The sequence below is a fragment of the Neocloeon triangulifer genome, unplaced genomic scaffold, assembly GCF_031216515.1.
Source record: "Neocloeon triangulifer isolate White Clay Creek 2 clone unplaced genomic scaffold, ASM3121651v1 ptg000003l, whole genome shotgun sequence".
NCBI lineage: Eukaryota > Metazoa > Arthropoda > Insecta > Ephemeroptera > Baetidae > Neocloeon > Neocloeon triangulifer.
In genome coordinates, this window is record NW_026775546.1 from 10,375,078 (window position 1) to 10,402,388 (window position 27,311).

General features: G+C 38.3%; 3 protein-coding genes across 7 annotated transcripts; 1 reads left to right on the forward strand and 2 right to left on the reverse strand.

Moving 5' to 3' along the window:
• Positions 1–320: 320 nt before the first annotated feature.
• LOC132192946 (transmembrane protein 60) lies at positions 321–1,710 on the reverse strand. The gene is made up of 2 exons (XM_059613194.1): positions 1,255–1,710; positions 321–1,035 (listed from the first exon to the last, which is right to left on the reverse strand). The coding sequence occupies exon 2, from the start codon at positions 969–971 to the stop codon at positions 549–551; it is 423 nt and encodes a 140-aa protein (XP_059469177.1). The 5' UTR covers positions 972–1,035; positions 1,255–1,710; the 3' UTR covers positions 321–548.
• On the forward strand, positions 1,471–21,150 carry LOC132192943 (KICSTOR complex protein SZT2-like). The gene is made up of 54 exons (XM_059613188.1): positions 1,471–1,800; positions 1,891–2,086; positions 2,306–2,491; positions 2,660–2,737; positions 2,797–3,027; positions 3,083–3,236; positions 3,363–3,583; positions 3,642–3,766; positions 3,820–3,943; positions 3,998–4,133; positions 4,193–4,439; positions 4,548–4,817; positions 4,872–4,986; positions 5,065–5,261; positions 5,317–5,553; positions 5,617–5,769; positions 6,035–6,200; positions 11,151–11,284; positions 11,340–11,470; positions 11,527–11,748; positions 11,815–12,675; positions 12,765–13,195; positions 13,263–13,350; positions 13,412–13,588; positions 13,648–13,873; positions 13,941–14,022; positions 14,079–14,264; positions 14,320–14,539; positions 14,590–14,848; positions 14,900–15,102; positions 15,154–15,307; positions 15,360–15,559; positions 15,615–15,831; positions 15,885–16,044; positions 16,097–16,223; positions 16,283–16,449; positions 16,508–16,630; positions 16,697–16,943; positions 16,997–17,140; positions 17,197–17,261; positions 17,316–17,506; positions 17,570–17,945; positions 18,017–18,208; positions 18,295–18,517; positions 18,574–18,715; positions 18,775–18,874; positions 18,932–19,149; positions 19,203–19,446; positions 19,506–19,719; positions 19,779–19,900; positions 19,951–20,135; positions 20,284–20,532; positions 20,771–20,953; positions 21,009–21,150. The coding sequence occupies exons 2-54, from the start codon at positions 1,913–1,915 to the stop codon at positions 21,010–21,012; spliced, it is 10,281 nt and encodes a 3,426-aa protein (XP_059469171.1). The 5' UTR covers positions 1,471–1,800; positions 1,891–1,912; the 3' UTR covers positions 21,013–21,150.
• A 480-nt stretch (positions 21,151–21,630) lies between these two features.
• On the reverse strand, positions 21,631–26,970 carry LOC132192945 (histone-lysine N-methyltransferase, H3 lysine-36 specific). 5 transcript variants are annotated; one of them, XM_059613191.1, is made up of 14 exons: positions 25,911–26,970; positions 25,131–25,856; positions 24,939–25,066; positions 24,504–24,854; positions 24,022–24,415; positions 23,854–23,970; positions 23,318–23,661; positions 23,114–23,257; positions 22,916–23,055; positions 22,660–22,808; positions 22,444–22,600; positions 22,195–22,393; positions 22,046–22,142; positions 21,631–21,984 (listed from the first exon to the last, which is right to left on the reverse strand). In XM_059613191.1, exons 1-14 carry the CDS (start codon positions 26,515–26,517, stop codon positions 21,881–21,883), a joined length of 3,657 nt encoding a protein of 1,218 aa, XP_059469174.1. In that variant the 5' UTR covers positions 26,518–26,970; the 3' UTR covers positions 21,631–21,880. The 5 variants fall into 5 exon arrangements, with proteins under 5 accessions (XP_059469174.1, XP_059469175.1, XP_059469176.1 ...); XM_059613192.1 differs by having other exon boundaries at positions 25,131–25,286; positions 25,344–26,970; XM_059613193.1 differs by having other exon boundaries at positions 25,131–26,500; positions 26,682–26,967.
• Positions 26,971–27,311: the final 341 nt, after the last annotated feature.

Genomic DNA, 27,311 nt, shown 5'->3' on the forward strand with positions numbered 1-27,311 from the left:
ATGAATTAAATCACAGAAAGAAACTAAAATTCAATGGTTTTTATGAAAATATAATAATAAATTTAAAAAAATAGTAAATGAAAGTAAATTATAATTCCTTAAGTGTTATAAAACTTTGTTACTAACACGGGGGAACAAAATTTAGAGACTAAAATACATGAAATTAATTACAAATTTTAGTACAATTTGATGAACTAATATATTTTTGATAAAATTTTAGGAATAAATTCAAAAGTTTATTGAAATATATATTATATAGCATTTTTATAATAATTACAATTTGAATCCAACCAAAATTATAAACGTTTCGAAGCTTTATTTTTTTAGAATAAAAGAATTTAAGATCGCTCTAATTTAATTTTTATTTTCTTTATTAAGTAAGATTTAAATAGCTATTTTTTTAATCGTGCTATCTCCTAGTGTTAATTAATTCTGAAAGAGAGCTAGACAAATTCACATTTAAATAAATCTCAGAAGAATGTGTTTGCAATCCACTTATAATTTTATAAATCAGTCGTCAAGTCAGTTTTGTGTTTTTAAATTTAATTTCACATGTCCGATGCATCGTGATATCTAATTCGTCCCCTGACAAGCACATACAGCACGTCCAGACTGCTGAGGGACAGCAGGGCTATCAAAGGTCCCAGTACTATAAACAGACTGCCTCTCTCTGAGGACGGACTGTAATTCTGCCGGATGCACAGGAGCACTTGAAACGAGACCTTCAAGGCCCAGGCAAGTAGGTACCAGAGCTTCCGCTGGATGGGGATGGTATTCAGGACACGGCCACCCTTCAAGTGCTGGGCAATTTGGTACAGAATGTAGAGCAGGAGGATGCAATCGTAGATCCAGATGGGGATGAACAAGACAAACCAGTTCCACTGGGTTTTGGCGTCCACTCGAAGGGCCACGAAGATTAGAAAGAGGAGAACTAGAAACCAGGTGAAGAGGGCTCGGTGGATCACGGCCATATTAAACGCTGGCTTTTATTCAAATCTGAAGGCTTTGAGACCTATGGAGACTGCCGGAGTTTATCTGCAAGGAAAAGACAGAATTAATATTAACATGTCATTTTAAAATTGTAAGTGAAGGAAGCTTGAAATTTGTGTCCATAATAAATTAACATAAAAAATATTTAATTTATTCCTCAATCCTGAGATTAAAATACAAAGTAAATCATTCCTAATGTTTTATGTACATAGTATTTATTTAGGATAATAATAAGGAATCTGAATTGATTCAAAGCATATTTACCGGCAAATACATGAATTTCATGCTGAGCTGACAAATAATTTTGATTGGCAATTATGTAAGATCATCTTGATCCGCCGTCACAACACGCGAAACTCTCAGATCAATGACCCCACACGGGCACGGGCCAAGGCAAAAATCCAGATTGACCAAACCTGTATGTTGACCCCGAATGTTGACAAAACGCAGTTGGCGCCACGCCCCCCTCACGTTCTCTTCTCGCAGTTCTCGCCCCCACCAGCAGCGATCTGCGTATGCAAATGTTGATGTTGTTTCTTTCTCTATTTCGAAACACTTTAAAAATCTCACTCGATCATCGTGTGCATCTCGCGAACAGAAGACAACGGGTTGTCGCGTAAAAACGCTATTGTTCATTCGCAGCTGTCGCCAGAAGGAGTATTAATGCGATCGAAATCAAATCGCGCTACAGCTGAATGTCATCCACCGAACAGAAGCTGTGAAAACAAGCCAGAAGCCAGAAGGTCTCGCAACCTTTGAGCCGTGAGGGTCACTAAGCGATAATGATGCCGTTCGGTAAATAACAAGCGGGTGAGTTAATTCGTGTGTCACTTTGTCATGTCATTTGGCCAGATACTGTATAACGAGACAATCATTTTTCAATTTCGTCATGTTTCGCAGGCGTCGGTACCGCGGCTACAGAATGGCAGCAGACGAGGCGCCTGACGACGAAACGGGCGCTCACCACGAGCCCCTGAACGCCGACCAGGTCTACATTTTGATGAAAAAGGACTATCGGATATCGAGGAATGTCAGGGCGCAGTGGTTCATCGAGCACCTCAACCGGTTTGTCAGTCTGGACAGCAATAAAGAAAACGTAAATTAAAAATAATGTTGGATTTTTAAAATTTTAAGACCAAAAATTAATTAAAAATTCACTTTTTCGTCAAGTTTGTTTGCAGTGTATTTATGTTTGACTTGAAAGTTTTAATTCAAATATATTTATTTAAATTACTGAACATTAGCCACGACAAACATACTATTCTTTCTAACCATGTATTTATTGTAAGAAAATTTAAGATTTCTCCAATTCCAGGATGACTCAATCAAAAAGGAACTCACCATCTTGTCAATCGTGCCATCTGATCCTCCAAAAGCCTGGTCAGTCGACAACAGCCATTTGTTCAAATATTTTATTACTCCGGCTACGAGGGTCATTTTTCTGGCTGAAAAATATCGAATGGTCTACTGCCTCGACATCAGTCCTTCTCTTTCTGCAGTGGTGAGAAAATAAATTTTTAAAAATAAATATTGCACAACTGAAGCTCGCATCATGGTTTACAAAAATTATTATCTAAAATTGTAAATTTAGAGTATTTAGGCTATTTATTATTTAGGCTATTTATTCTCCTCGTAATAGAGCACTAATATTTAACGCAAAAATTTAAAGGATATCCAAATGGGTGAAGTGATGCTGGACTGTCTGGTTTCGTCTGTCAAAGCCAGCCTGGAAGGAGTCTCACAAAAAGTAGTTTTTTTTTTGTCAAATTTCAAATTACAACATTTCAATAATTTAATTTCTAAAAGTTCATCATACCTGGATCTACAAAGGTCTTCCAACCAGACGTCTACGCCACAATCATTGCCCACACCCCATTTTTCACTTCGCCTGCTCAACAGGTTCTAGTCCAGGGGTGGCAAGTGACCCAGCAAAACCTTCCGCAGCTGCTGACCATTCTTGAGCAACAGCTGCAGGAACTTGAAGGCAAAGTCGCAGAAGTTTCGGGCATTGCTCAAGCTCAGCTCGACGCTTTAAGGGTAAATTTAGATTTGGACATTAGTTGATTGATGCTATAATACTATTTAAAAACAGGCAGAATCTGAAAGGCTTGTTGGAGGTTTGTTTGAAGAAACACTCCAGCCAATTACGTCGGAGAATCCCATGGTCAGCCCCGACACTGGATTCATTAACATGCTCCGTTTTGGAATGCTTGCTCTCAAATTGCTGCCGGACAGTAGCTCTGCCAGTAAGGAAACAAATAATTAATTTTCTTTTTTCTTTCACCTTCTAATTTCCTGTCACCCACCTGAAATTGTTTTTTAATGCAATTTTTTTTGCTATACTCAGAATGAATTAAATTTTATTTTTCCAGACATCATTGTGGTCACTGACGGCATAATTAACATTCCGGATGTGAATATTTTTGACTCCGTGCTATCTCAACTCCGGAGTAGCACCGTCTGCTGCTCGTTCATTCAAGTAGCAGGCTCGTTTCACCCAAACTGCTGCAAGGGTTTTGTGCCATACTCTGAGCTGATGCAGTTGTTGGCCTCAGCAACTCAAGGGGCTTACATAACTGCCGCTCACAAACTGGTAAAATTTATCAATTTTGTACCAATATCTGTTTTCAAAACCCAATTTTAAATTCTAGGAGATCTCAAAAGAATCAACTATGAATGTTTTTCATGAAGCGTTTCTCACCTGGAGTTTTCAACACTCTGTAAAAGAGTTCAGTCCAAAAACTGAAGTCAGACGGCCTCTGGACTGGGCCAAAAAGTATGTAAATTTTTAAAGCAATTTTTAAGTATACAATTGTATTTAATATTTAGCTATCTTATGAGCAATGAAATCAAAGACAGGATGCTTATTCGTAAAAAGCAAGTGGAAGACACACTGAACGCTCGACTCACTGACGTCTTATCTTGTCGTCTGAGGGAGGGATACATTATAAAGGTCACAAAATTTCCTCTTGTTAAAAAAATTGCTGAATGAAAATATTATTTCCAGAGCTTGAGTCCAAAAGATTCGTCTAGTATAGAAGTGTGTCTGGTGCTGCCATGGAAAAATGACATTTACATTGAGTACTTGGTTACGTCTCAATTACCTCCAACGAATTCTGTTCATTACGTAGTCACTATAGAAGGTTTAAACTAGAAGGAAACTCATTGTTTGTCTTTAATAAATATTAACTACATCTTTCAGCTCCCTATGAGTTCTTACATGACATTACATGTCTCCTGAAAAAACCATTCAAGTCACACTTCAGACAGGCCGTGGTTGGTCGATTTTGGCACACTCTAAAAAACTTGACTCACACAGATCAGCTGCTGGTGCATCTTCACTCTTTCGGCAGCAATTCTTCGTCCTACATGCTGCCAGATAGCATAAAAAGTGGAATGCCTCTCTTTTACCTGCCGAACAACTCGACTCCACCAGCTTTGCTCTCTAGGTAATTTATTTTCTTTATTTTGTATGATTTAAAAAAATCAATCAATGACATGATTTTCATATCTCTTGATTCCCTGCAATATATCAGAAAACTTAATTTTGCTTACAGTGAATCTTCGTACCCGCAATTTGCAAATTACTGGAAGCCTATCTGCCTGCTGGACGCTGCCGTGTGGCAAAAGTGGCTTCATGCCCATCGACTTGGTCTGCTCTTGCAACATGACTTCCCACTGCCCCGCTACCTGCACCAAGCAAACCAATCAGGTCGTTTCCAGCAAGTGCAATGCAGACAGGCAGCCGCTGTGCTCTTTTCTACCCTCAAAGCGTGGAGCTCTTTTGTCCTTATCGAAAACCACACATACGTCAAATTGATACAGAAGTATGTTTTTGAACTCGCTAAAAATCCTGTTTTCTTACTTTTATTGAAATTTAGCGAAAACGAGAAGGTGCCAAGTAGTTTTCTTTTGATGAGAGTAACATCCAAGTTACCCTGTGTGGTGATCAATCTGGCTTTCCTTGGTGGTGCTTCTGGCTGCTTGAGACACCAGGTAATTTAGGATTATTTTTTGGATACTTTTTTCAAGAAATTATGCAAAATTATTTAATGAATTAAAATTTTCACTCAGATACTGAGTGAATTGAAGGCCAAAATGCGCAGCCTCACTTTCCCACAACGTCCTTTAGGGAAGGAAACCATAATACGTAAATTCTCCACTGTCAAGAACAACTCAGCTAGTCCGGAAGAGCAGAAAGCTGTGATCACTTGGTCAGACCTCAACTGCTGCATCCTCCTTGTCAAACCAGTTGAGAAAATACTCATCAGGTAATAATTGATAAATTAGCCACAAGTCTCATTACTGATTGGAGAATTTTCTTAGATACGAACGAATGCCCTCTGATTTTGCAACTGTTGTCTTCCCTGATGGCACTCAACCAATAGGCAAACCTGGCATTGCGGTGCCTGTTGTACCTGCCTCAGGAGGCAGTAGCATGCTGACCACTCTGTCAAGGTACCTCCACCATCGTCGATGGATTTGGGTTGCTCAGCCGGGCCAAAAGGGTGCTCCACCCAACTCAGTCTCCTCGCTAACTCGCACACTGTCTACCATAACAAAGTAAGCATACTTTTTATTTGATTATATGTTGCATTTAATGTTATTGATATTTTAAAATTTTAGAACGAGATTGCAAGAAGGTTTTACTTTTGCCCACTCGACAGCTGGCATCATAAATATGTTGCTGGAAGTTACAATGCAAGCAGGATTTGACACCCATCCTTGTGTCGTACAGTACGTTTTGTTTCCGCCACATCAAGTCACCAACAAAGACAGGTTTGTAGAAGATTTAATTTCTACGATTTCATTAAAACTAATTCAACGAGACTTAAATCACAGTAAAATTTTTTTATTATCCTTTTAACTTGTCAGTAAATTGTTTTTAGGTTAACTAAAACTTGTTGGTGAACCAATTTCTAGTGTATAAGTAAATTTCACTTTTGGCCGTAAATGACATAGGTCAATTATACAGTATACTTTTTTTGCAACATAGGAATTGTTTAGTACCTATTAACCTATAAAAATATTTTTAAAATTTCAGCAATTCCGACGAAGAATGCACCGAAGAAGTTGATCCAACAGAGCCTGAGGGGGAGTTGCAGATCATAACTGAGTGTTGGATTGAGCCGCAGTATGGCCACATAATAAACAGCCCTGCAGAAAGGGCCTACATGGATGGCCTTTCCTATGACCAACTTGCTGATGAGGTAAGTTTTTCGTTTTTTTTTCTTATGCATGCATAATGTGACAGGGTTTTGTCACAAGCGTGGAATTTAGGCCCTCTTCAGTATTTAAAGTATTGAAAGATAACTCTTGTAGAACTTATTTACCAACGCACTTGATTAAACAAGGACGCGGTCCCCCAAATCTAATCAGCTTTCCGTGGACAAATTTTAAAACCAATACACCAATGTAAGATGCCAATCAATATAATAGTTTTCTTTTAATTCTAGTCCTAAATCAACTGTGATTTATACCGATCGACTTTAATTATAAGTAAAAAAAAAATAAAATAAAAAAACAGTTAAATGATTCAAAAGTATTTAAAAAAATTTAGATCTTTAAATTATAATAATAAATTTCTAATATGCATTAAAATTTTTCTCTTACAAATCAATCAAATTATTTTAAATTTAAATTGCGTACTTAATATTGAACTCCTAATCAAATATATTTTTAAGTAGTTGTTTCGCCTCAATGTGCTCCTTACAAACGAGCAAACACGTATCTCTCTTACTTTTTTGACATTTATCTTATCAAAATTCGTTTGTGTGTATATGATGCTTAAACATTTCTACTCGTCCACTCTCACACGCACTTGCTGCGAAACATTTCGTCACACGATTTTTTTGATGGGCGCGATTATTTGAGCGACTCGTGTAATATAAATATATTTTGCAATTCCCGTTCTTGATAAAAAGTATTTATATGTCGTTTGCTGATTGGGGAGAAAATTAGTCGATCGTTTTTAAGCTGTCGGTTTTGTTTATTTTCTATTCAGCCTTTTTAAACACTTGAAAAAAAAATCGGCGACGGCGGTATTTGCTCAGGGTGGAGATATGCCAAAACCCGAAAGTGTTCTGTTTGACAAATCCATTCGATCCAAATGATAACTTCCATTTTAGAGATAATTAATTAGTGCGTCAGATAGGGAATGCAGTGGTGGGTGTCACAAGTATTTTTGTGGAAGGCTAAAGGCCGTTATAATTTGATTGATTATTTGTAATTAGCTGATTACAAATAAAAAATATTAAAAGTCCAGTGCTACATATTTCTTTTCATGTGTGACAAAGAACTATAATTAATTTTTAATTGATTTAAAAAAAGTTATAAATCTTTTTACTAACTGTAAATGGATTTGAAGTATAAAAAAGTACTGGGCTTTTCTTTGTTGAAAGTAGTTTTTTTTAGACTTAAATTATTTGTGAGTTAATGAAGGCTTTAACGTCACAGAACTCTTCAAGAGCAATTTTTTTTTCAAATTTGCAAGGAACTACTATTTTGCATTTGCAAAAGTCGTCAGCGGCCGCGATACCGCGACAAGATGAAGATTAGCCCGCGTTTCAAGGAGGCGTATTGCGAGATAAAAGCTCTTGGGCTTCTCCAAATCGATTACGTGTGTGCTGAAATCAATTAATGGTAAAATTTGCTGTTAAAAGTAATAAAACGGAGAATTACTCCTGTCTACCTGAACAAACAGCCAATCAGCCGATAGTAAAAAGAGCATATGTGCGCATTGGGAGGTGCTTTTCTTTTTCAAACCTTTAATAGAGGCAAGGCACAGCAAATAGTGCACAAGTTTTAAGAGATCCGAGAAGCGTACATTGGCCGATAAGAACCAACGTCTGTCAAAAGCTCCGGTTGCAACGGAAAAATCAAATAATACGCGATTGGAAAAAAAATCAGGCGCTGGCCTCATTTACATTATTTGTCCGCTTGCTTTGATTGGAAGTTGTAAAACAGAGGTGCCGCCAATGTAGGTTCTAAAGTGGATTGAGAAATAGACAAATATATATAGGCTCAGGCTTAGAGCATTAGAAATAAAGTGGCTGTCTTATGATTTGGGAACATCTAGTAAAAAATCATTTATATGAAATGAAAAGTCATTTCCCCCTAAAATTATACTAATTAAACTAATTTAAAAAAAAATAACCCTAACTGCTTATATATTGATATATTTTTGAGAGAAATCCGTAATTTTTTATTTTCATATAAAGTTTCTAATTTCAAATAGAAGTTCCAAGTTACATAACAATAAGCATGAATTTATTCTCAAAACTTAAATTTGCCACAAAATATTTCCATTGCTTCATTCCTAAGTTACTCATTATCTGAAAAATATAAATATATTCCTATACAGTGATTTAATTTTAGAAGACTAAACACTAAAGACCATAATACTTGATGGAATAAGGAATCATAAAGTTATCGGGAATAAGAAATAAATGTTTCTAATATATATTGATCCAATTATTCCATTTGCAGTTCAGATTAAAAAATACCATGAAAATAAAGAACCAGCCAAATTAAGCAAAATGAAGAGGCTGTGAAATCCTTTCAAATTTCCGAAAGAGCAAAACAAAGAAATTGACGCAGCACATGAAAATTAAATCAAGTAGCCACGAAATATAATGCCGCTATCAAAATCAAATTAATGGCAGTGATTACAAGATTATCGTTTTTGAACGTCCATTGGATAATAAAAGTCCATACTTTTTATTTTCAACTCTGCATATTATTACATGGCAATTTTTTCCGGCGCATAAAGAAAGTGTTAAGAGTTCATTGTGGGACGTTCATTTCCTTTCCAATGATAAAATAAACAGTCCCTGATTTTCCCTGGTGGACGGACGGGCGAATCTATGGGCGTATATATATTTGTATAAAAAACGCGACGGAAGGAAGGAACGGTGAGAGTCACCTGCCTGCCGGTCGGAATAACCCTTTTCCTTGCACGCGCGCACCTCTCCGGTGATTTCTATACGCGAGGCAGCAAGCGAGCAGCCGCGTTGGAAGGCTGGGCCCTTATCAGTGCCCACGTACTTTGGCCGGGCACGTCGGCTATATAAGAGACCGCCGATAGCGCCCGACGGTCATTCTCTGCCTCGTCCTGCGTCCCCAGCGTCCGTCAGGATTAACGCCGTCCGTCCTTCCGTCCGTGTCGCCTCTAGTTGGAAGTGGGGGTCTAGGCATTGTGCGATCGGCCCTCTGATTGCCAGATCTAACTCTTCCAGCTCACGGCGACACGAAAAACCTTCCTTAAGTCCACCAGGAATTACATTTAAGTCGGTCCAATTTGCTTTGTTACAACTTTGGTTGGTATATCAAATGTGAAGTTTTTGTCAGTTCTCAAAATTTATACAACTGTAAAATAATCTTATTTTGTTGAATTTAAGTTGCATCGAAGTTATTTGAATTTAAGTGAAATTTCAAATAACTATGTTATCACTTTAATGCACCCTTTTGATTAACTTACTGCATGTTTTATAAGTATAGTTTTAATAATGTAGTGTAATAGTGAATTAGTTTTGTAATGATTTTGCAATTCACATCACAATCACGTGTCAGTCCACAAATTTGGAATTAACCTTAAGAATTTATGATTTTCATTATTTTCAATACGAAAACGTAACGGTTCATTGTGACTAATCGCTCCCTCATAATTTTCTTCTGCGCGTTATCCTTCAGAAGAGCGTGTTTGGTCACACACAGATAAAACAGTAGATATTGGGAGGCGCCAATATGTACCTTGCGGTGTGGATGGCAAGGTGGATTATGATGTGATTCACTTCATTATCAGAGCACTCGAAACGCTCCTCTCTTTTATCTTATCTGCCCTAAAATTCGGTCGATTTGTCGTCAATTCGACCGCCCTAAACGCATGGCCGATGGCTGGACTAGGTGGAGGAATGGCATCTCCACTCGATCTCAAGCAAGTGAGATTCATCTCCTCCAACTTGGCTCATACCATCTTGACTCGCATGCCTCGTCGATCGTTTCAGAAAATCCGCTTTTGCTGCATGTTTTTAATGATCTCTAACTCGGTGTTAAAAAGATTGTGTAAATATTTATTAGATTAGTTGGTTGTGCATGATACTGTGGTGGAAATTACATCTTAATGTTCTTTATTTCTGTTGGGTTCAATAAATACACCGATTGTACAGAATTTTTGGAAAATCTTGACTTTTTGCAACCCTTCTAATCCTAATATCATTGATATTATTTATTAATTTTTGATTTTCTCTTTTCCTGAAATTCAGGTGGCAAAATTATAATAAAACGATAAAAAAAGATTTTAAGATTAAAAATATCATTTTGTATTTTTTATTAATTAGTTTAATTTAACCTACATTGATATAATGAAAAATGTTCACAAAGCAAAGTTAAGTCGGCAATATGTTGAGATTATTTGTTATTCAGATATATTTAAACAAAACAAAAAATTAAAAAATTTCTTGTTTCGTCGATTTCATCAAGTATTGATTTAATGATTTATAACAAGTTTCCAATCGCGTGTGTTTTGCCATTGCATTTTGTAGTCTAAGTCAGTATTCAGTTGACAAAATAAAAGATTTTGATGAATAATCAATTTATTTACTGTATTTTCATATAAAGACCATAAATTTTATAATTCTTTGAAAAAGAGAATCAACACCCGTGAATTTCTTTATAACCTGTACAATATATTTTTGAAAATTTATTTCACTAATAAACAAAATTCAAATAATCAAGTTCACGGCTCTAATTATTATTATTTTTTTAATAAAAGTGAATTATGATTTGGAATTATTTTGATAGTTGTTAAGTTTTAATATAGCTACAGGAAAACGACAGTAATATAAAATTTCACGATAGAGGGTGATTCGTGAGTTTTAAAACGTCTTTTCCTCTTTGGGTTTATCGCTTAATGTTTTTCTACGAAACAATAAATGTCATTTATTATTAAATGACTTAAAAAACATCAAGGAAGATATTTTAAATTCGAACACCAACAATTATAAAGTTTTAAAAATCAATGGAAGGTGGATGCAACATTTTTGAATTAATTACATAATTAAAAAAATTGAAGTCTGCTCCGATTGTTCATAAAGAAGATGATACTCATGATACCCATGCATGACCTCACATTTTATATTTCATGTTATGCTTTGTTCCAGATTTGCAAAGTTGACGCAGAGTGCATCTCCTCTTTACTCACATTCGAGCACTTGTCTGTCATTGGCAATGAAAAGGTCCCTACTAACCTGCCACCATCAACTCCGATAGACAAATTTATACAAAATGGTCATAAGTAAGCATGAAGTAATAAATCGCACCTATCAGTTTTAAATTAAAATTTCCAATAGCAAAAGTTACAACGCAAGCGTAAAAATGCTACCTGAACAGAGAATAAATGTGATGCCATTCACTTTTAATCTTATCAACCTCCTGCCCAAATGTCAGCAGGCGGAAATGCTGTTTTCGTCTTTCATTCAAGGTATATGTTTTGAGGAATAATTTTTTCCTAGTAAACTATATTTTATTAATTAATAGATCTGGCTTGGAGCTTTCCAATGAATTATGAAGCCTTCAGTTATTTGGACACGGCCAACAACATGCTATTGCAAATGGCATACGACAGTTTGTTGAAGTGCCATGACTGTGAGCTGTTCCTGAGCCATATGGACTCTAAAATGTTCCTCGACTTTCTCAGGCAAAAGGAAAGGAGTAAGAGTGCATATCCTTCTCCGATTCCACAGCAGATTTCTTCAGAAGGTAAAATTAGTACTTAAAATGACGTCATTGCCAATGTTTTACTTGAAATATAAAATTATGTTCCAGAACAAGGTAAAATGTCTCCAGCAGGTTACGATGTTTTCAACGATGTACACCTTTGTGACAAATTCCTGGCAAACCTCAAAATGTGCAAATATCCCAAATGGAAGTGCTACCTGAAACGAGTCAACAACTCGCACCTCCTCTTGACTTTCGTACCTGCCAGCTTTGCTGATCTCAAGTTGCTGATGCTCTCTCAAATGACGATGGATGGCCAGGCGCCTCAGTCTGTGAAATGCTTCTCACATTTGTCCAACGTGAATGAGCAAGACAGGCACAGTGTTTTTGACGAAGGCGCCGAGTTGAAAGACTCGCTCGAGCGCTTGGAAAACTTGTCCATCCCAGAAAGTCACAGTGTGCCTGAGATGTGTGAGCCACTGTTGGAAGGACGTCCCCCTCCACTTGCGATAGCCCCGTTCCGAGAGCGGGCCTACTCTCTTGATGCAGAGCAGCGCAAACGAAGCTTGATGGAATTTAGAAAAAGAACCCGAACATGCTCAATGGACTCGAGGCACAAAAAGAAATTTTCACTCCAGCCTTTAAGTCCACCACAGCTTGAGGAGCTCGGATCCAATCCCAAGTTGCCAGTAATTCCACCAAACCATAAGCCTCAATTCGGAGCCATAACACTGCCTGTGTTCACTTACGACTGCCCTTTGGCCACCCTGATAGAGGTGTTGGTCTATAAGGAGAGCGAGAAGAAGGCAGGTGACATCTACGAGGACCACACTTGCAGCAGTGGTGGTGAAAATGGTATTGACGAACACAAGACGAACAAGGAGGTTCTTGACGTTGAGGGAATTGAACTTGGTAGGATGCACCTGGCTAGCCCTGAGCCAAAGTCTGAAGACTCGGATCTGTCTAGAGGTAGATTTAGCTTGAATTAATCCACTTTTTATTTTGACTCCGCTGACTTATTCTTTCTTTATTTAAAAAATTATTTGTTTCAATTTCAGAGATAAATAGCTTGAAGCAACAATGCAAGCTAGTGAAAGCATCATTTCATCGCTCCTATGTGACTTCGTTGTTCAAGTCTCTGCAGTTGGGCAGCTTCATTTACGCTGAGGATGTACAGAGCGCAGTTCGTGACTGTGATGAAACGAGCGTTGAAATAGACCTCACAAAATTTTTGAAGGCTGTTTGTGGGCACCTGAAGGAGTTTTGGGTTACCCGAAGGCTGGACCTATTCAAACCACCATCAAAAGTTGCAGGCAACGATCTGTTCAGTTTAGCCAATCTTCACCAGAACGACTTGTGCGGAAGGCTCAAGACAAAGCACATAGTTGTCAAAGAGCAGTTCAGTTCCATCCTCTCTGATTTCTTCAAAGCCGTTCCTTCAAATCCCAGGTTCTTCTTCAGCATTCCCAAATGGGAAAGGGATCAGCAGGTAAATTAAATTTTGAATTATTAAATAGAGATTAAATTTAAACAAAATATTATCTTATCATTCATAGGTTGAGAACAGCATCACAGAAAATGAGCAGCTAGCTGACCAAGAGGATGTAAATTCAAATTACAGTCATGACTTTAATAGTCGAAGAGGTTTATACATTGTTATCATTGAAGCTTCTGTTTTTTTATTAAATATTCAAAAATTCAATAGGAAGTCACAGTTGGGAGGTTGGAGGAGATGATACTCACACATCAGATAGTGTCAGTGATCTTCCTGAGGAAGAAGTGTCCTCCGAGTTGTGCCCTTTGTTTTTACAACTTGTTTGCTCCGTGCATCACAGCCATGGTGTCACAAGACATCCAATATCCTCACTTCCAACTTGCTTAGGTCAGTTACTTTTTATTGTATTATTATGTGTTTGTATTTATTGCTGGGAAATATTTTAGCTGAAATAGGGTCTCTGATGACTTCGGACGAAAATGAGATAAGCGTCTCGTCGTTAAGAGTCCACCTTGATGTGCAGTGTCTCACCATTTTACCGAATTTGGAGCCATGCACATCTCAGTTGGCTTTAAAGCAGACCCCTCCTGACCAGGTCTATGAGCAGATCCAAAATGCTGCAAACAGTACCCTGAATACTTCAGTCAGCAGTAGCAGCAGTCTCGAGACAGAGTGCGTACCTAAATTATTCATTTTTTCTTTAATTTTTTTTTTATATATTTTTTATATTTGTTTTCAGATTAAAAAGTGAAGAAGTTTCTTTGAAGCTCTCTCACCTTCCCGATTATTTGCAAAAGGCGATGATTTCAACTATGAATAAGGTTTCCAAGCCATCGAGATACATAATTTTATTTCTTTAATAAATTTTTATTGTTAGATCAAGTGGCTTTTGCAGGATGAACTTGCTTCTTCCCTATTAGACGTTTTCCCTCCCTCTGAATCAACCCTTCAAATGGTAGCCCAACATGTAATGAGCTCAGTCGACAGAATAAACTGCTCTATGGAAAAAATCGACCTTCACTTTGTCTTCGGGGCGGATCACAGTCTGAATAAATTTATAGAAGTAAATCGTTATAATTTATTTAAAGTGTCCCTTAACTGAAAATTAAAATTTACAGAACTTTGTGACGCTAAGGATTGGGTGCTACTTTTTACGCAAGGAGGGCAAATATTACCACTTGGTGCAAGATAGAACAGCTCGACAACACAAGATGCAGTCAACGCCTGTCAATGGCCCTCACTTTAAGTCGATCGCAACGCCGAGCTCCCTGGCAGAGGACTCGTCTGAAATGTCCATCTACCAAAATGAAGGAATCAACATCCCGCAAAGCCATTACAGTGTGTATTAATTTTTGGCATTAAATTTATTTTTTCATATTCATTTTTAGGCGAATCAGACATCCAAGCTTTAGGGCTTGACAGTACCCCAACAGATGAGCCCCTCTCCAGGCCCTTGAGTGATTTAAAACTGCCAGCAGCGCTGGAATTGAGCAAGATGGTGGAAAAGTTGAAGAAAGAGCGGAAAACAAGTGCTGATTTACTCACTACGGCTGAGAGGAAACACAAACCTCCTAGCTCTCTTTGGCTCGACACCTGTAGTTCTTCCGCACCAACAGCCAGCTTTGATGTAAACAAGGAGATCCTTAGGTACGCAGAATTTTTTCAGTTTAACTGAATTGCATTTAAAATTTTGTTTAGCAATGTCATGATATCCGAAGGGATCGACCATGAGAACCTCGAAGCTTTGTGGGACATGCGAGTCAAGAGCATGAGCAGACCTGGCAGCAACAAGACTCCTGGAAACCAGAGGACAAGGAATTTCTCTGGAGCAATTTCAACAACAGGCCCTAACAGTGAAACGTCAAGTTTTATCGAAGAAAGTGCCCAAGGCACTGAAGAAGGTATAAAAAAATTTAAATTTTGTAGCTTTATAAAATTATTTTAAATGCTAGGTTATGATGGTGACTCCAGTGAAGATAATAATTCGCAATCAGATGATTATCTTTCTGGTTGGGGCAACGAGGAGTTTAGTGGGGTGGCCCTACCTAACTTTTGGCTTGTCATGGAAGTTACCAGTGATCACGTCATTACTTATTTCCATTGCAGGTACTTGTTGAATTTGATTATTATATTGGTTTATACATATTTTCTTTTGCAGAAATCAAGGCAAAGAGATTTCAAAATTCCGAGAGGTGCGCAATAAAGTGATTGCGAGTATCCTTGAGACTTGCAAGCTAGTCAACCAAATTGCTCTTCTTCAAAATCTACATGACACTAAAAATTGTGACGATCTCCTCGAAGCTGATTTGACGAAAGATAACTGGGAGTCGTCAAAGAGCAGGAGTAGCTCTTTCAAAGGTTGATTTGGTTTCATTTGTGTTTGAGAATGTGCGCTTAAAACAATTTTCTCCAGATGATCAGGAGCAATCACAATCTATTTTCAAGCCAGGCGCCTTTTCCTGCAACGTAGTGTGGGAGACGCAGTTTGTTTTGCACCCTAGGCTCAAAACGGGGGGCCCTGCTAAAAGAGGAATACAGGCCTTGGAGTCTGTCCTCAGCAGATTCCCTGTCATCAATAGGAAAAACATGTTTGTGTATCAAGACAATTTGCAGAATGTGTTCTATTTGAGGTAGAATTTCAGCATCAAAAGATAAAAAAAGAAAAAAAAAAAATGCTTTCCAGATTACAAGAGCCTGCTTTATCATTAGTTGGAAGTAAAATGACACCAAGTTCGAGCTCAAATCAGGGAATTTTCCTGACTGATGGTGAGATGACTCCACCTGGAACTAGCTTTGCTCGAAGTCCATCTATATCCTCTCTGAAGCGAGATGACAGTTCTAGAGTATAAAATAAATATTTAATCTTACAGCCGTAATATTCCAAATTGTTGATAGATTGAAGTTCGACCTAGAGTGAAGTCGTATGGCGAAAGAGACATGCCTCTCGATGGTTTTTCTCCCACTCCTTCTTCAAAAAATGAGGAGGCTGTGGTCCTGAAAGTTCATGGAATTGCAGAAGCTGGTAATTTATTTTGATTCTTTAATTTTAATTTTGATTTTTTAATTTAAAAAATAAAATAGGCTCTGCCATCAAAGAGGACTTGGTGCAAGTACTGCACAATCGGCTTAACGATGCCGTCCTTGAGCTTCTCTGTGCAATGCTGTTCAGAAATCCAATGTGCAAACTTACCCCTGATGATGTCCATTTCATACAGAAGCCTTACAAGCAGGCAGACATGTCGATAGACGTAAAATTTTCTACTAATTAAATAAACTTATTGATTTAAGTTTTTTATTTTTAATTAGTTCTCAATCCAACCTTTTGCCATGGAGAATCACCAAGCACTAGTTTACTACCTGAAGCAAAATTTACTGGAGTTTTTGTACACTCCCAAATACACTGACTCAAAGGCGGAAAATCACTTTCAGGTTAGAAAAAGATTGATCTTCATCAACTGAATATTGCTGACAAATCATTTTTTGCTATGATTTTAGGATTACACACATGACTTCTTCTCCAAGGACAGAGTGCCAGAAGATGATATTTTCCTGTACAACCAAAATCGAACATCCGGAAACAAAGGCATTGCCTGCATAGCTGTGGCTATTGTTGATAGCAACGGATGTCTCCTCAAGCCTGATAAATTTACAAAGCCCAACTGTCAAGCCCATGTTGATTCGATCATTAACATGGATTTCATCAACATCACTAGCACACAGATGTGTAATGCTGGAGACAAAAGTAAGAATCGCTTACTATTTTATCCAAAGTTGTAATAAAAAAAATTGATTTAGCTGCTCGAGTGGAATTTAGGATTTGGAAGCAGGGAAAGGTCAACTCTGATCTGCTTACAAAGAATCTCCAGATGGCATTGCAGCATACGTTTTGGGATTTGCAGATGGAGTACCGACTTCTCACTCCATCTTTGTCTCAAGATGGTATTTTTTCAATTAATTCACTGAGTACTAAATTATTAATTACGATTCTGGTGCAGACGGAGATATGTCTTTGTCACAACTGGATGCTATGACGTCTTCAAGTGATATGCCTATAATGCTTGTAAGTCAAATGTGCCTTTTTAAATCAAATACTCATGACCAAATATTTGGCTAGACTTCATTCCTAGCTGGCTCTCCAGTCTCCGCAAAAAGTTTATTCCCCCCGGAGAGCATCGATCAGTTCGAGTCTGGTGAAAAGGGTCGATTACATCAAGTCTTCCACTGGGTTATGACTGAATGGCTAAGCTTTGCTGTTGAAATTGGAGTCCCGTCGGTGAAGAAGCACACAGTTCACTTCAAATCACGGTAAAAATTAATCCGAAATATGATCAAAGTTTTCTTAAAGTCAAACTTCAAAAATAATTACAGCCAAGACATTGCATTGACCTTGAAGGAGTTCCAGAAAATAATCATGGCAAATGCACCAGACAGTTCTGTGGCCATTTTTCAACTGTCTCGAGATGAAAATCATGATATTTTCATCCCTTACCAACCAGTGTCTGCATTTTCTGCAGGCAGCCGCTGGGATAAAGCAGACACCTCAACGTCGTGCTTACTTTTTGGTCGAAACCTCCAACAGTGGAAGGCTTGCGTTTCTGATAATGGATCTGCTGACCCGGATATTTTAAGTCCTAAGGCACAAAAGGTGCTTCAGAAATTTGCGCCCCTCTTTGTTCCATGTCCTGAAGGGCTCCAGTTTGTTCCTCGCCAAAGACTCTTACTTGCAAACTTATCAAACAAAGAGGTAATTTAGCATTTACAATTAGATTGTTCTCACTGCTTTGATTGAAATTAAATAATGATATAAATCTACAGATTGTGATTTTTACCTACAACTGGTCCAAAGATAGGGCTGAGAATATGCATCGACAGATTACCAATCTGGGCAACTGGCTGGCTGCCAAATCGAGTTTGACCACTACAATTGTGTGTCAAAAGATGGGTCTTTTTCACAACATGATGTTCAACAGGCAAGCTCAAGAAGCCAAAAAGGGATCCGCTGATACGGTAAGAGCAATTTTTAAAACAAAATCCTCCCATTATGATTTATTTATTTGATAATTTTGGTGGCAATAAATAATTTTATTTTTCAGACAAAACTGACTTTCAAGGATGTGGAGCAACTTATAAAACCTCCAGCAGTTACCCAAAAAGACTTCAGTATGGGTGGCGGCCGACGGCCAAGCTTGCTGCCCAATGCCATGATTCACGACGTCTTCAGAGACAACAAGCCATCCCGCTTACTCCGACAGAATTCAGATCCTGTTACTGCCAACGGACAGCATCTTCTGGAGCTGTTCAGCATGGAAAAGAAAGGTCCTCTCTTCTAAATTATATAAGATGAATTTATTTTAAAAATACATCTCTTGCAGACTCTCAAAAAAAGCTGTACCAATTGTGGGAGACGAGAGTTACTACTCCAAACATTCCAGTATCGGAAGATTTGCTTCAGCTTCTCAAGCAACATTCCAGAGTCATCCACTTTTGCCTGACACCACTTTTGTACCTTCCAAGGTTTGATAATATTAATATTGATAGTGGCAAAAAAATTAAATTAAATTGATTGATTACAGTTGGCGACTACAAGCGGCTGCTACTCGAGACCACACTTTGGCCTCCAATGTTCCTCTGAAAAGTCAGCAAGAGATGGCCAAATCTTATGCACTTGCTCCCGTGAGAAAAATCGTACTTATTTTAAATGACGAATAAATTAAATTTCTTAAATTACAGCCTTCAAGACATGAATCGGGAAACTCGCTCAAAAGCAATGATGCTGGGAAAAGCACAAAATCTAATAGTTCTCCACAGATGTCTCCCAAATTCAAACAGATTTCCGAAGAGAAATGGCATTCGAAGTTGTGCCAGAGCTTGATTGATGAATACAAGCATTATCTGACTACCCTTGGCTTTGTTCCTATCCAAACTGAAGCTCCTTCGCCAAAAAAGAGGTGAGATAACATAAAAAATAATTGACTTAAAAAATAATGAAAAAAATTTACAGTATGAAAAATATCAGCAAAGACGAACGTCAGCGTAAACTGAGTGGTTCGAGCATAATGTCCACTTCCTCCTTCAAGCGGGTCCGAGAGGATAACACCACAAGACACTTCTTGCAAAAATCGCTGCTTGGTGGTATTTTAATATTTGAGATTTCTCTGAACGAGCCGTTCATCCAAGCCAAACTCTACGCTCTGGAGTGCTCTCGTCTCCAGGCAAAGTCCAGTGGCCTAATTTCTCACAATCAGGTTACTTTGATATTATTGAAAAATATTCAATTTTATTCTTCCACTATTTTCTTTCACAGTTCACCTTCAGCTTCTTGGACGAGAGTGATAAAATAAAAATCCTGATGCACCTGCACTCTTTCACATATGACTATCATCTACGCTGCATTCATAACTACATCACCAACCAGCACTCGATGCTTAAGCAGAATTTCCACCTCCGAAATTTCCTGGACGACTTCATCAAATACTATTCTAAAGGGCCTAACTATGCGCGGAATCTTGTTTATGGAGGTATTTTTTGTTTGGTGATGAAGTTTTATTTGTTAATTTAATTTCCATTTTTTTTTCAGACGCTGTGAGAGTCACAGAGACTACTATGCCAGCATTGCAGCTATTCAACTTTCTATGGACGCACGAGGATTTGTATAAGATGGAAGTGTTTTGCATGAGTCCAGAAAATGAGTTCACAACTGTATGCAGTCATTTTTTTTTTGTGAATTGAAGCTTATGGTTTTCAAACAGGACAACGAGTATGTTTTGATCCAGTTGAAAAGTACACACCCAGTCATGTACAAGGATAACCACGATGTCAAGCAGACGGACGATTTTGACGTCACTCTTATAATATCCCATGCCCAAATGGATGATGAGCCTCAGAATCCATTCGCTCTCAATTTGAAGTACTACATCCTCCTGACGAGTAGAAGGTTTGCAATTTCAATTTTTTTATTTCTAAATCTCTAAATAATTGTAGATCCAAATTAGAGATTTGCTTCCATATAAATATCATTCATATTAAAATATAATTTTTTGAACTCATCAAAGTAGTGCCCATAGTAAAAGCCACAATTTCAGGGAGCACTTTCCTAAGCACATCGTCGAGAGAAAGTTAGGCAAGTTCTGCACAGTGCCCTTGGCAACGCCACCTCAGTTTTCTCTACTCGGCTCAACAAGCAACCCTAGCTTTGAAGAACAAGAATTGGAAGAAGAAGATGAGCCAGATTTTGAGGGAAGTTCTGAGCTGGATGAGAGCAAGATTTTGATGGCAAGCTCGCAGCAGCAATCTGCCGAAATGCAACTGCTCTTCCCTCACTTAGAAATCAAGTACATGAGAAGAATGATTATTTCATTAGTAATTTTTGATGATTTCAATAATAGAATCAATGCATGCTGCTTTCATATCTTGCTGTAAATATGCATTAATTTATACTGACATTACTGACAAAAATTCTTCTGACTTTTATTAAAAAATAAATATATTTTACATTATCATATATCATATATGAAAGTCAAACCAGATTCATATCACATTTTTGTTAATTTTCCTTATTATTATTTTTAGGCAAGAAAATGTAAATTACATGGGCTATTATTCATCCCATGAGCAGTTGATGCAGCAACTGATGATGCAACAGGCCAATGAGGCAAAAGAGCAGGTCCTTGGCATTGTGCACCAAGGACTCACATGCTTTGGGAGGCGCTGCTCAACAACTCTCCCCCAGAAGAGAAATCCAAGAAAAAAGACGTAATTTTATTATAAATCCCCAAAATTATTTTTAAATTTAAACTTTGTCATTTAGCTAACCTTTGGTGAATTTCACGAGTTGCTTCGACTTGCATCAGTTGAATCTCTGAGCAGTTTGGATCCCAGATTGGGTCCTCTGTTGTGCCAACCGCTGTCATGGTACCAGAGCCTCGAGAAGGTGCTAATTACAAAATATGGATCTGACGTTGTGCGCCGCTTCACTTCTGTGGACCAGAGTGTCCAGCACACTGTCGTTCTATCAGCCAACTACTTAGAAGCCTTCGTCATGCTCTCAATCGATGCTCACACCTCTCGAGGGGTAATTATACATGTTGCTGTTATGAAATCTAAAAATTCTTATTTTGAAATTTTACAGGAATTGTGGGTTGTTTGTCGAAAGGGGCAAGTCGAAACGCTGCACAGCCTTCGGTACCACTCGCCTTTGCTGCAGAATTTGGTCGAGAGCTTTGTCAACGCATGCTGCTTTCATCTCTGGGCTAGTCTTATTTGAGAAAAGAAATGTATGGGCTCAATTTAAAAACCCTAAAGACTGAAGACAAGGTTTTAAAATGTTATGTTTGAAGATTCATATATGTATTAACCAATCAATAAAACTATCTTATCTGCAATTAACACCTTCTCAACACCTGATTTCCTTTTCAAATAAAAGCAGCCAATTTATTCTTAAATTTCAAATAATTTATTAAAAATTTCGTTCATGATTTCAGCTGAGACATTCAAAGTTAATTATCTAAAATGCATACAATGCTTTAAAATCTAAATAAGTCTCAATTTGTATGATTTGTATAATAAAATTCATAAAACATATTTGTTTTCCAAACGAACACTAACTATTTTTGACAAAGAAATGTTCAAATAATACTTAAAAAGTACTAGTCATCTTTAAAGACTTCTTTTCCATTCTCATTAAAACTCTTCGTTTTCGTAGCACTTCTGACACATATTGGAACTGTGTTTGCTTTGTTTTGGTTCCTTGGAATCAGAGCAAGCATCACATGAATCAGTCAGTTCTGGAAGATATGGAATTCAATAAATTAGGTCAGTTGTTCTGGAAGTAAACAAAATATCTACCACCATTATCAGATGTATTGGACGCCTTTTTGGCCAACGATCTAGATTTTTTCTTCTGCTCTGCTGGCTGAGTTTCCATTGTCTTCTTGGCCTTGTCCTAGTAAAAAATTCATGAAAATAAATTCTTCCAAAGAAAAAAAACAACACACTGTTGCCAATGACTTCTTGCAGCTCTCGGTGTTGCACAAGCACTGCTGAGTGTTGGTGCCGTCCAGCTTCCAACCATAGTTAAAAGTCAGCTCTTCCCCTGCTCTGACGTCTCTCAATGTGAAAAGGCCCACGCGCCTTTCACCCAAGACATTCCAGTGGCTGGACTGACAATTAGGTTCACAACTGTGATTGATAAACCTACAAGAAAAATTTTAAATGGCGTAAAATTTAGAGCATATCAATATTACCTGCTGAGATTTCCCTTAAACTTTGCATCAATGTAATGGTTGCCGCCAAGCTCCAGGAAGTAGAAGTGTTTCTCTTTGTTTTCTATGTACCCTCTCTTCCGTCTCTGGAATTCTTCTTTGTTAACCACTTCACCTACGTATTCGACAACAAATGTTCCTGTTTGTTTGAAAATAACAGCTATTCTGATAAGAACTGAAATTTAATTTGCTATTAACCTTTCTTGAGATCTTCTTGAGCAGTGAGACCCCAGCCCTTGGCACCCATCAATTTCAGCTCTGTTGGTGCATCCTGGTGTAGTTGAATGCGCTTATTTTGACACAAATCGCCAGTCGGGCACTCCTTCAAGCACTCCATGTGCAAACCTCTGAAAGATAAAAATGACAAGTGATAACTTATATTTGATGAAATCAAAAATATTTTATTAAATAACTTATGGTTATTATTATTTTTTTCAATTTAAGATCAACTGACCTGTTGTCACAATTCTCACCACATGGATCAGAACCGTCTGGTTTGCAATGGCAGGGCTCATACATCATGTCATCCTCTTTGAATGGTTTGCATGGCTTCACATAAATGTTTTTCTTGATGCGGCGATAAGAAGGAGGTTTCTAAAAGCAAAAGTTATATGAAAATGAAAAAGGGGCTCACTCTAGTTTCGTAGCTTACTTTGTCAAGTCCACTGTTGAAATGCAGATAGATTTTTTGGTCCCAGTAAAGGTCCCTTTCATCAAAATCCTTCATAGCCTCCTCTATGCCTTTAATAAACTTCTGGTCTTTACCAGACGAGTTTGAGCAAATCGCAACATCGTCCTGGAAAAAAATCATCTGATAAGTAATGAAGGTGATAGACAATTTTTTATAATTGCTCACCCGACTTTGGAACATGAATGTGGATTTGTGGGGTATCCATGAGTAGTCATTGGTGCCATAGAACTGGACCACGAACTGGCCTATAGGGCGCTTCACTGTCAGAAGTCTTTCAGGCTCTTGGCCGCGTGCAACTACTTTTGCTGGCCACCAACGGCTGCTGCCTAACTTGGCCCACACAATGTCACCTCCCTTAGGGAAGTAGCCGTCTCGACAGTAAAAGCAGACGAAATCTTCCATTATCATCGTTTGCTCGTCGTCTTTATCAAGACATTTGAAGTGGTACAGACAAGGACACATTTTGCAGCTCCAAACTGATGAAGACTTTGCCTCCTCTTGGGTAAAAGCTGGGAAAATTTCACGATTTAATTTGATTGAATCCTCTAAAAAATAGTGACGAGAAATACAAGATAAAATTTTAAGTCCTTCGTATAAAAATATTTAAATTGGACTAGATGTCGAGTAATTAAAAAAAACCATGAATAGCAAATAGAGGAGATTTATGCAAGATGAAAATATTAAATTGTTTTACTACTTACATTCAACACACACCTGACACTTGTAAGTCCTTGGTTTGTTTTGGTGGTCCAGGTGCCGCGGACAAACAATTTGGTGACTATTAATCTTTGTAGCAGCAGCAGGGATGCATTCATCATCTAAAAATAAAGTTTTGAAATTTGAAATGCAAATTCTCACCTGTTATTTACCTTTGTGGTAGGTTCCAGGGCACATGGTGCACCTGACCAGTTTTTCTCGAGGCTCAATCACCTTCTTGAACTGCAACATGTCACGGTGGACACAAGAATGACACGAATGGGCTGGACAAGAGATCAGCTGGCCGTTGGATACTGTGGCCTGCTGCCAGTGCAAGCCCAAGCACTCCAAGTGATACACCTTCTGACACTTCTTGGCTTTGCACTGGATAAGGCCCTCGCTGTGTTTGTTGCATACATGACATGGCATGGTATCTGTCTTGCAGAAGTTACAGACAAATGGTTCCATCCTGTCCTTCGGAATGTTGTCTCCCTGACAAGATGTGTGGTAGAAATTGTCACACTTAGTGCAGTGCATAACTGATTCTTTATTTTCATGGTCTCGACACTGAAATTATAATTTATAATGTTATTTAAAACAAAATCAATAATTTTTTTTTTACTTTTAAACAACTTAACAAACTTATATTTGTTACCTGGAAGCAGGCTTTTCTGGAAATAACACCACGAGCCTCTTCTCGAAGCTTTTGCAATTCCTCCTTGACCTTTTGTCTCTGCAGCCGCCTCACCTCAATCAATCTGGCACGCTCTATCTTGTGTGCTTCCTTCGTTTGTTCACGTTCAACTTGTTTTAATTCTCTTTCAGCAATTTTCAGGGCCTTCAGGTGCTCCTTTAAGATTTCTTTCTCTTTGGGCGTGATTTTGGGCTTGATGCCTAGAGTATCCAATATGATGGAAGGTCCTTGATTTTTCAACTCCATCAATTCCACCAATGCCTCCTGCCACTTTTCCTCAAATTTTGGTGGAACAAAGAAAGGATTTGTTTTCTGCAAAGTACAAAAATATAAGCAAGCATGAACAATGAATGCATTTAAATCTATCAATAATTGAAATTTAATTATGTCCTTTACCTTGTTCATGTTGATTAAATTTGTGAACTCCTCCAAAGACGAAAAGGGGACTATTTTTTTGTGAAACACCCAAGCTCTTTGCCGCTCCCCGCAAAACACAACATGGTACTTCTCGATTTTCTTGCCATCTAAATAGAAAAGGGAAAAGATTTTAAAATTAATATTAAAATTTCAGGAAATAACAAAACCAACCTATTAACTTATGCTGCCCCACCATGGGTATGATGAAAGCAGGCCAGTAAGGCCAGCTCCCTATTTTGGCCAGAACTGCTTGGGCAACTTTGAATTTGCTCTCGCTACTCTCTTCATCCTGCTTCTCTGCATCTTGCTTGGTTTCCTCCGCAATGCCTGTTGACGTCAATTCATCGTTACAAACAGGCGTGTTAGGAATTTCCACAAAATAACCATCCCACGACACGTCATCATCATCGTCATCATCAATGGAAGTGCCTAAGTCAACAGTTGAATCCAAAAGGGTGCTGTCGAGTAAACTTGAGTTCACACTTGAGACTTCGGAAGCCTGCGAGTATCTGGTGCTTCTCATTCTGGCTGGCGTTTCCCCTTCTAGCACTGGTTGGAGATTCTTTTTAGAGGAACTGGGCATCAAAAACTCGTCAGCCAATTCTGTTTGTCCCGACTGTGGGGTGGATGGAACGTCCGAATCCTTCTGCTGGGCAGGACTAGGTTTTAAAGAAGATCTCTTGCTTCTTCGCAGTTCAGGTCTGCTTGTTTCAATTTGCTCTACTACCATCATCGGAGATTTTCTAAAATTCTTCTTCTCTTTTATTGCGGGAGATTTTGACTTTTTTGGTGACGGCTTCTTTGGCGTTACTTCCACCTCTACCTCCATGGTCTCTTCTTCGGTCACTTGGGTAGGAATCAGTCCAGCAATAGGAGAGCTACGACCACTTAAGCAACCTGAAATAATTTCAGTTTGGAGGAGCTCCGAGATCATTAGATAATTTGCTTTACTAGATGGGCAGATCGAAAGTTCCTTCTCCAAATCTCCTACTTTTGGCTTCTTCGAATTCTCAGGCTCACAAGAGTCTCTCCTTTTGGGCGTGCTTGTTACTTCATTTTTCTCTGACTCCTTGGCAGTTTTGTTCCGGCTCAAGAAATGGCGTTTCCGGCCATCCTGCTTGGTTGGTGATTTGTCGGAACTGTTTTCATCCTGCGTGGGTGGCTCAACAGAAAGTTTCTGCTTCTCGGAAGGCTCGACCGCAGGGTCTTTCCATTTGCTTGGAGTGACCTGCGTAATTTCCTTCAAAGGAGACTTCTGCTCGTTTGCCGTCCGTCGTTCATCGATGACCAATTTCTCTGCCTTGCTGCACCGCTCAATCACAACATGAGGGCTTGATTTGCGTTTTGAATAGGTTTTCATATCCATTCTCCTTTCACGATACAGGTCTTGGTCGACGAGCAGCCGCTCTTCCAATGGAGTATCGGCCTCCACGTCCTCAAAGCTCAGAAATTCGCTCTCGAGCAAGAATTCTTCGTCGTTAAACTCGAATTCGTCGGCAGCAGATTCAAATCGCTTCGGCGAGACGAGCAGCGGCGAATCTCTAGGCAAATGATCCATGATTCAAAATATCAGATTGTTGGAAAAAGGGGCGAAACAGGGCGAAATTCGTTTTCAAAACCGTGTATTTGGCTAGTTGGTGAGACGCAACACAGGAAGATCTTGATTTGAAATTTGCGGCAAGCGGAAGGGCTGATTCGTGAGAATTTTTGGACCGATCTTACCACCAAACTTTCCGGTTGACCTCTGCGGTGGATTGCGCAGTCAACGACTTGCCATTGTGGCCAAAATCGCCGAAACACTTCAGTCGAAACTGCCGACGCTGTATTTCATGGAAAAGGCGGTAATAATCGGCGGTGATCAGCGGGAGCGTAGCGCAGCTGCAGCCAATCAGAACATCGTAAAGCGGCCAACCAGTATCGCCCTCTTTTGAAACGCGGGAAGGGGAATCTTTTTAGCGCTTTTTAGCATGCTCGCGAATGTGTAAGCAAAAGCGTTTATGATTTTTAAATTAATGCTAAATAATAAATTACTTTTGTTAGCTATTCGTTACAAAGAATATTTATTATATGGAATAGTTATTTTTTTGTAAACAAATTAAAAAGAATATGAAAAAATCATTAGAATTGCAATAAAAGTAAAAATTTCATGTACAGAGAAGTGATTATGATAATAATAATTTACTTGCATAACATGAGAAATATTTCATAACGTTGGTTCAAATAAAATTGTTTCCTTGTAGAAAAGTTTGCTAAAGAATCAGTATTTTTATTTATATTTCATTATTTTTCAAGAATTTTTTTGCTTGACGTATTTTAATTTACAAAAGTAATTAAGAGAAAGAGAGAACACAA

Excerpts from the sequence above, each read along its gene's own strand:
- LOC132192946 (XM_059613194.1), bottom strand. The coding sequence starts at position 971 with ATGGCCGTGATCCACCGAGCCCTCTTCACCTGGTTTCTAGTTCTCCTC.
- LOC132192943 (XM_059613188.1), top strand. The coding sequence starts at position 1,913 with ATGGCAGCAGACGAGGCGCCTGACGACGAAACGGGCGCTCACCACGAG. Across the intron at positions 13,196-13,262 it reads AATGGGAAAGGGATCAGCAG|GTTGAGAACAGCATCACAGA; the intron begins GTAAATTAAATT and ends TATCATTCATAG. Across the intron at positions 16,944-16,996 it reads GTGTAATGCTGGAGACAAAA|CTGCTCGAGTGGAATTTAGG; the intron begins GTAAGAATCGCT and ends AAATTGATTTAG.
- LOC132192945 (XM_059613189.1), bottom strand. The coding sequence starts at position 26,517 with ATGGATCATTTGCCTAGAGATTCGCCGCTGCTCGTCTCGCCGAAGCGA. Across the intron at positions 23,662-23,853 it reads GTGTCAGGTGTGTGTTGAAT|CTTTTACCCAAGAGGAGGCA; the intron begins GTAAGTAGTAAA and ends AAATTTTCCCAG. Across the intron at positions 23,056-23,113 it reads TCAACAGTGGACTTGACAAA|AAACCTCCTTCTTATCGCCG; the intron begins GTAAGCTACGAA and ends TTTTGCTTTTAG.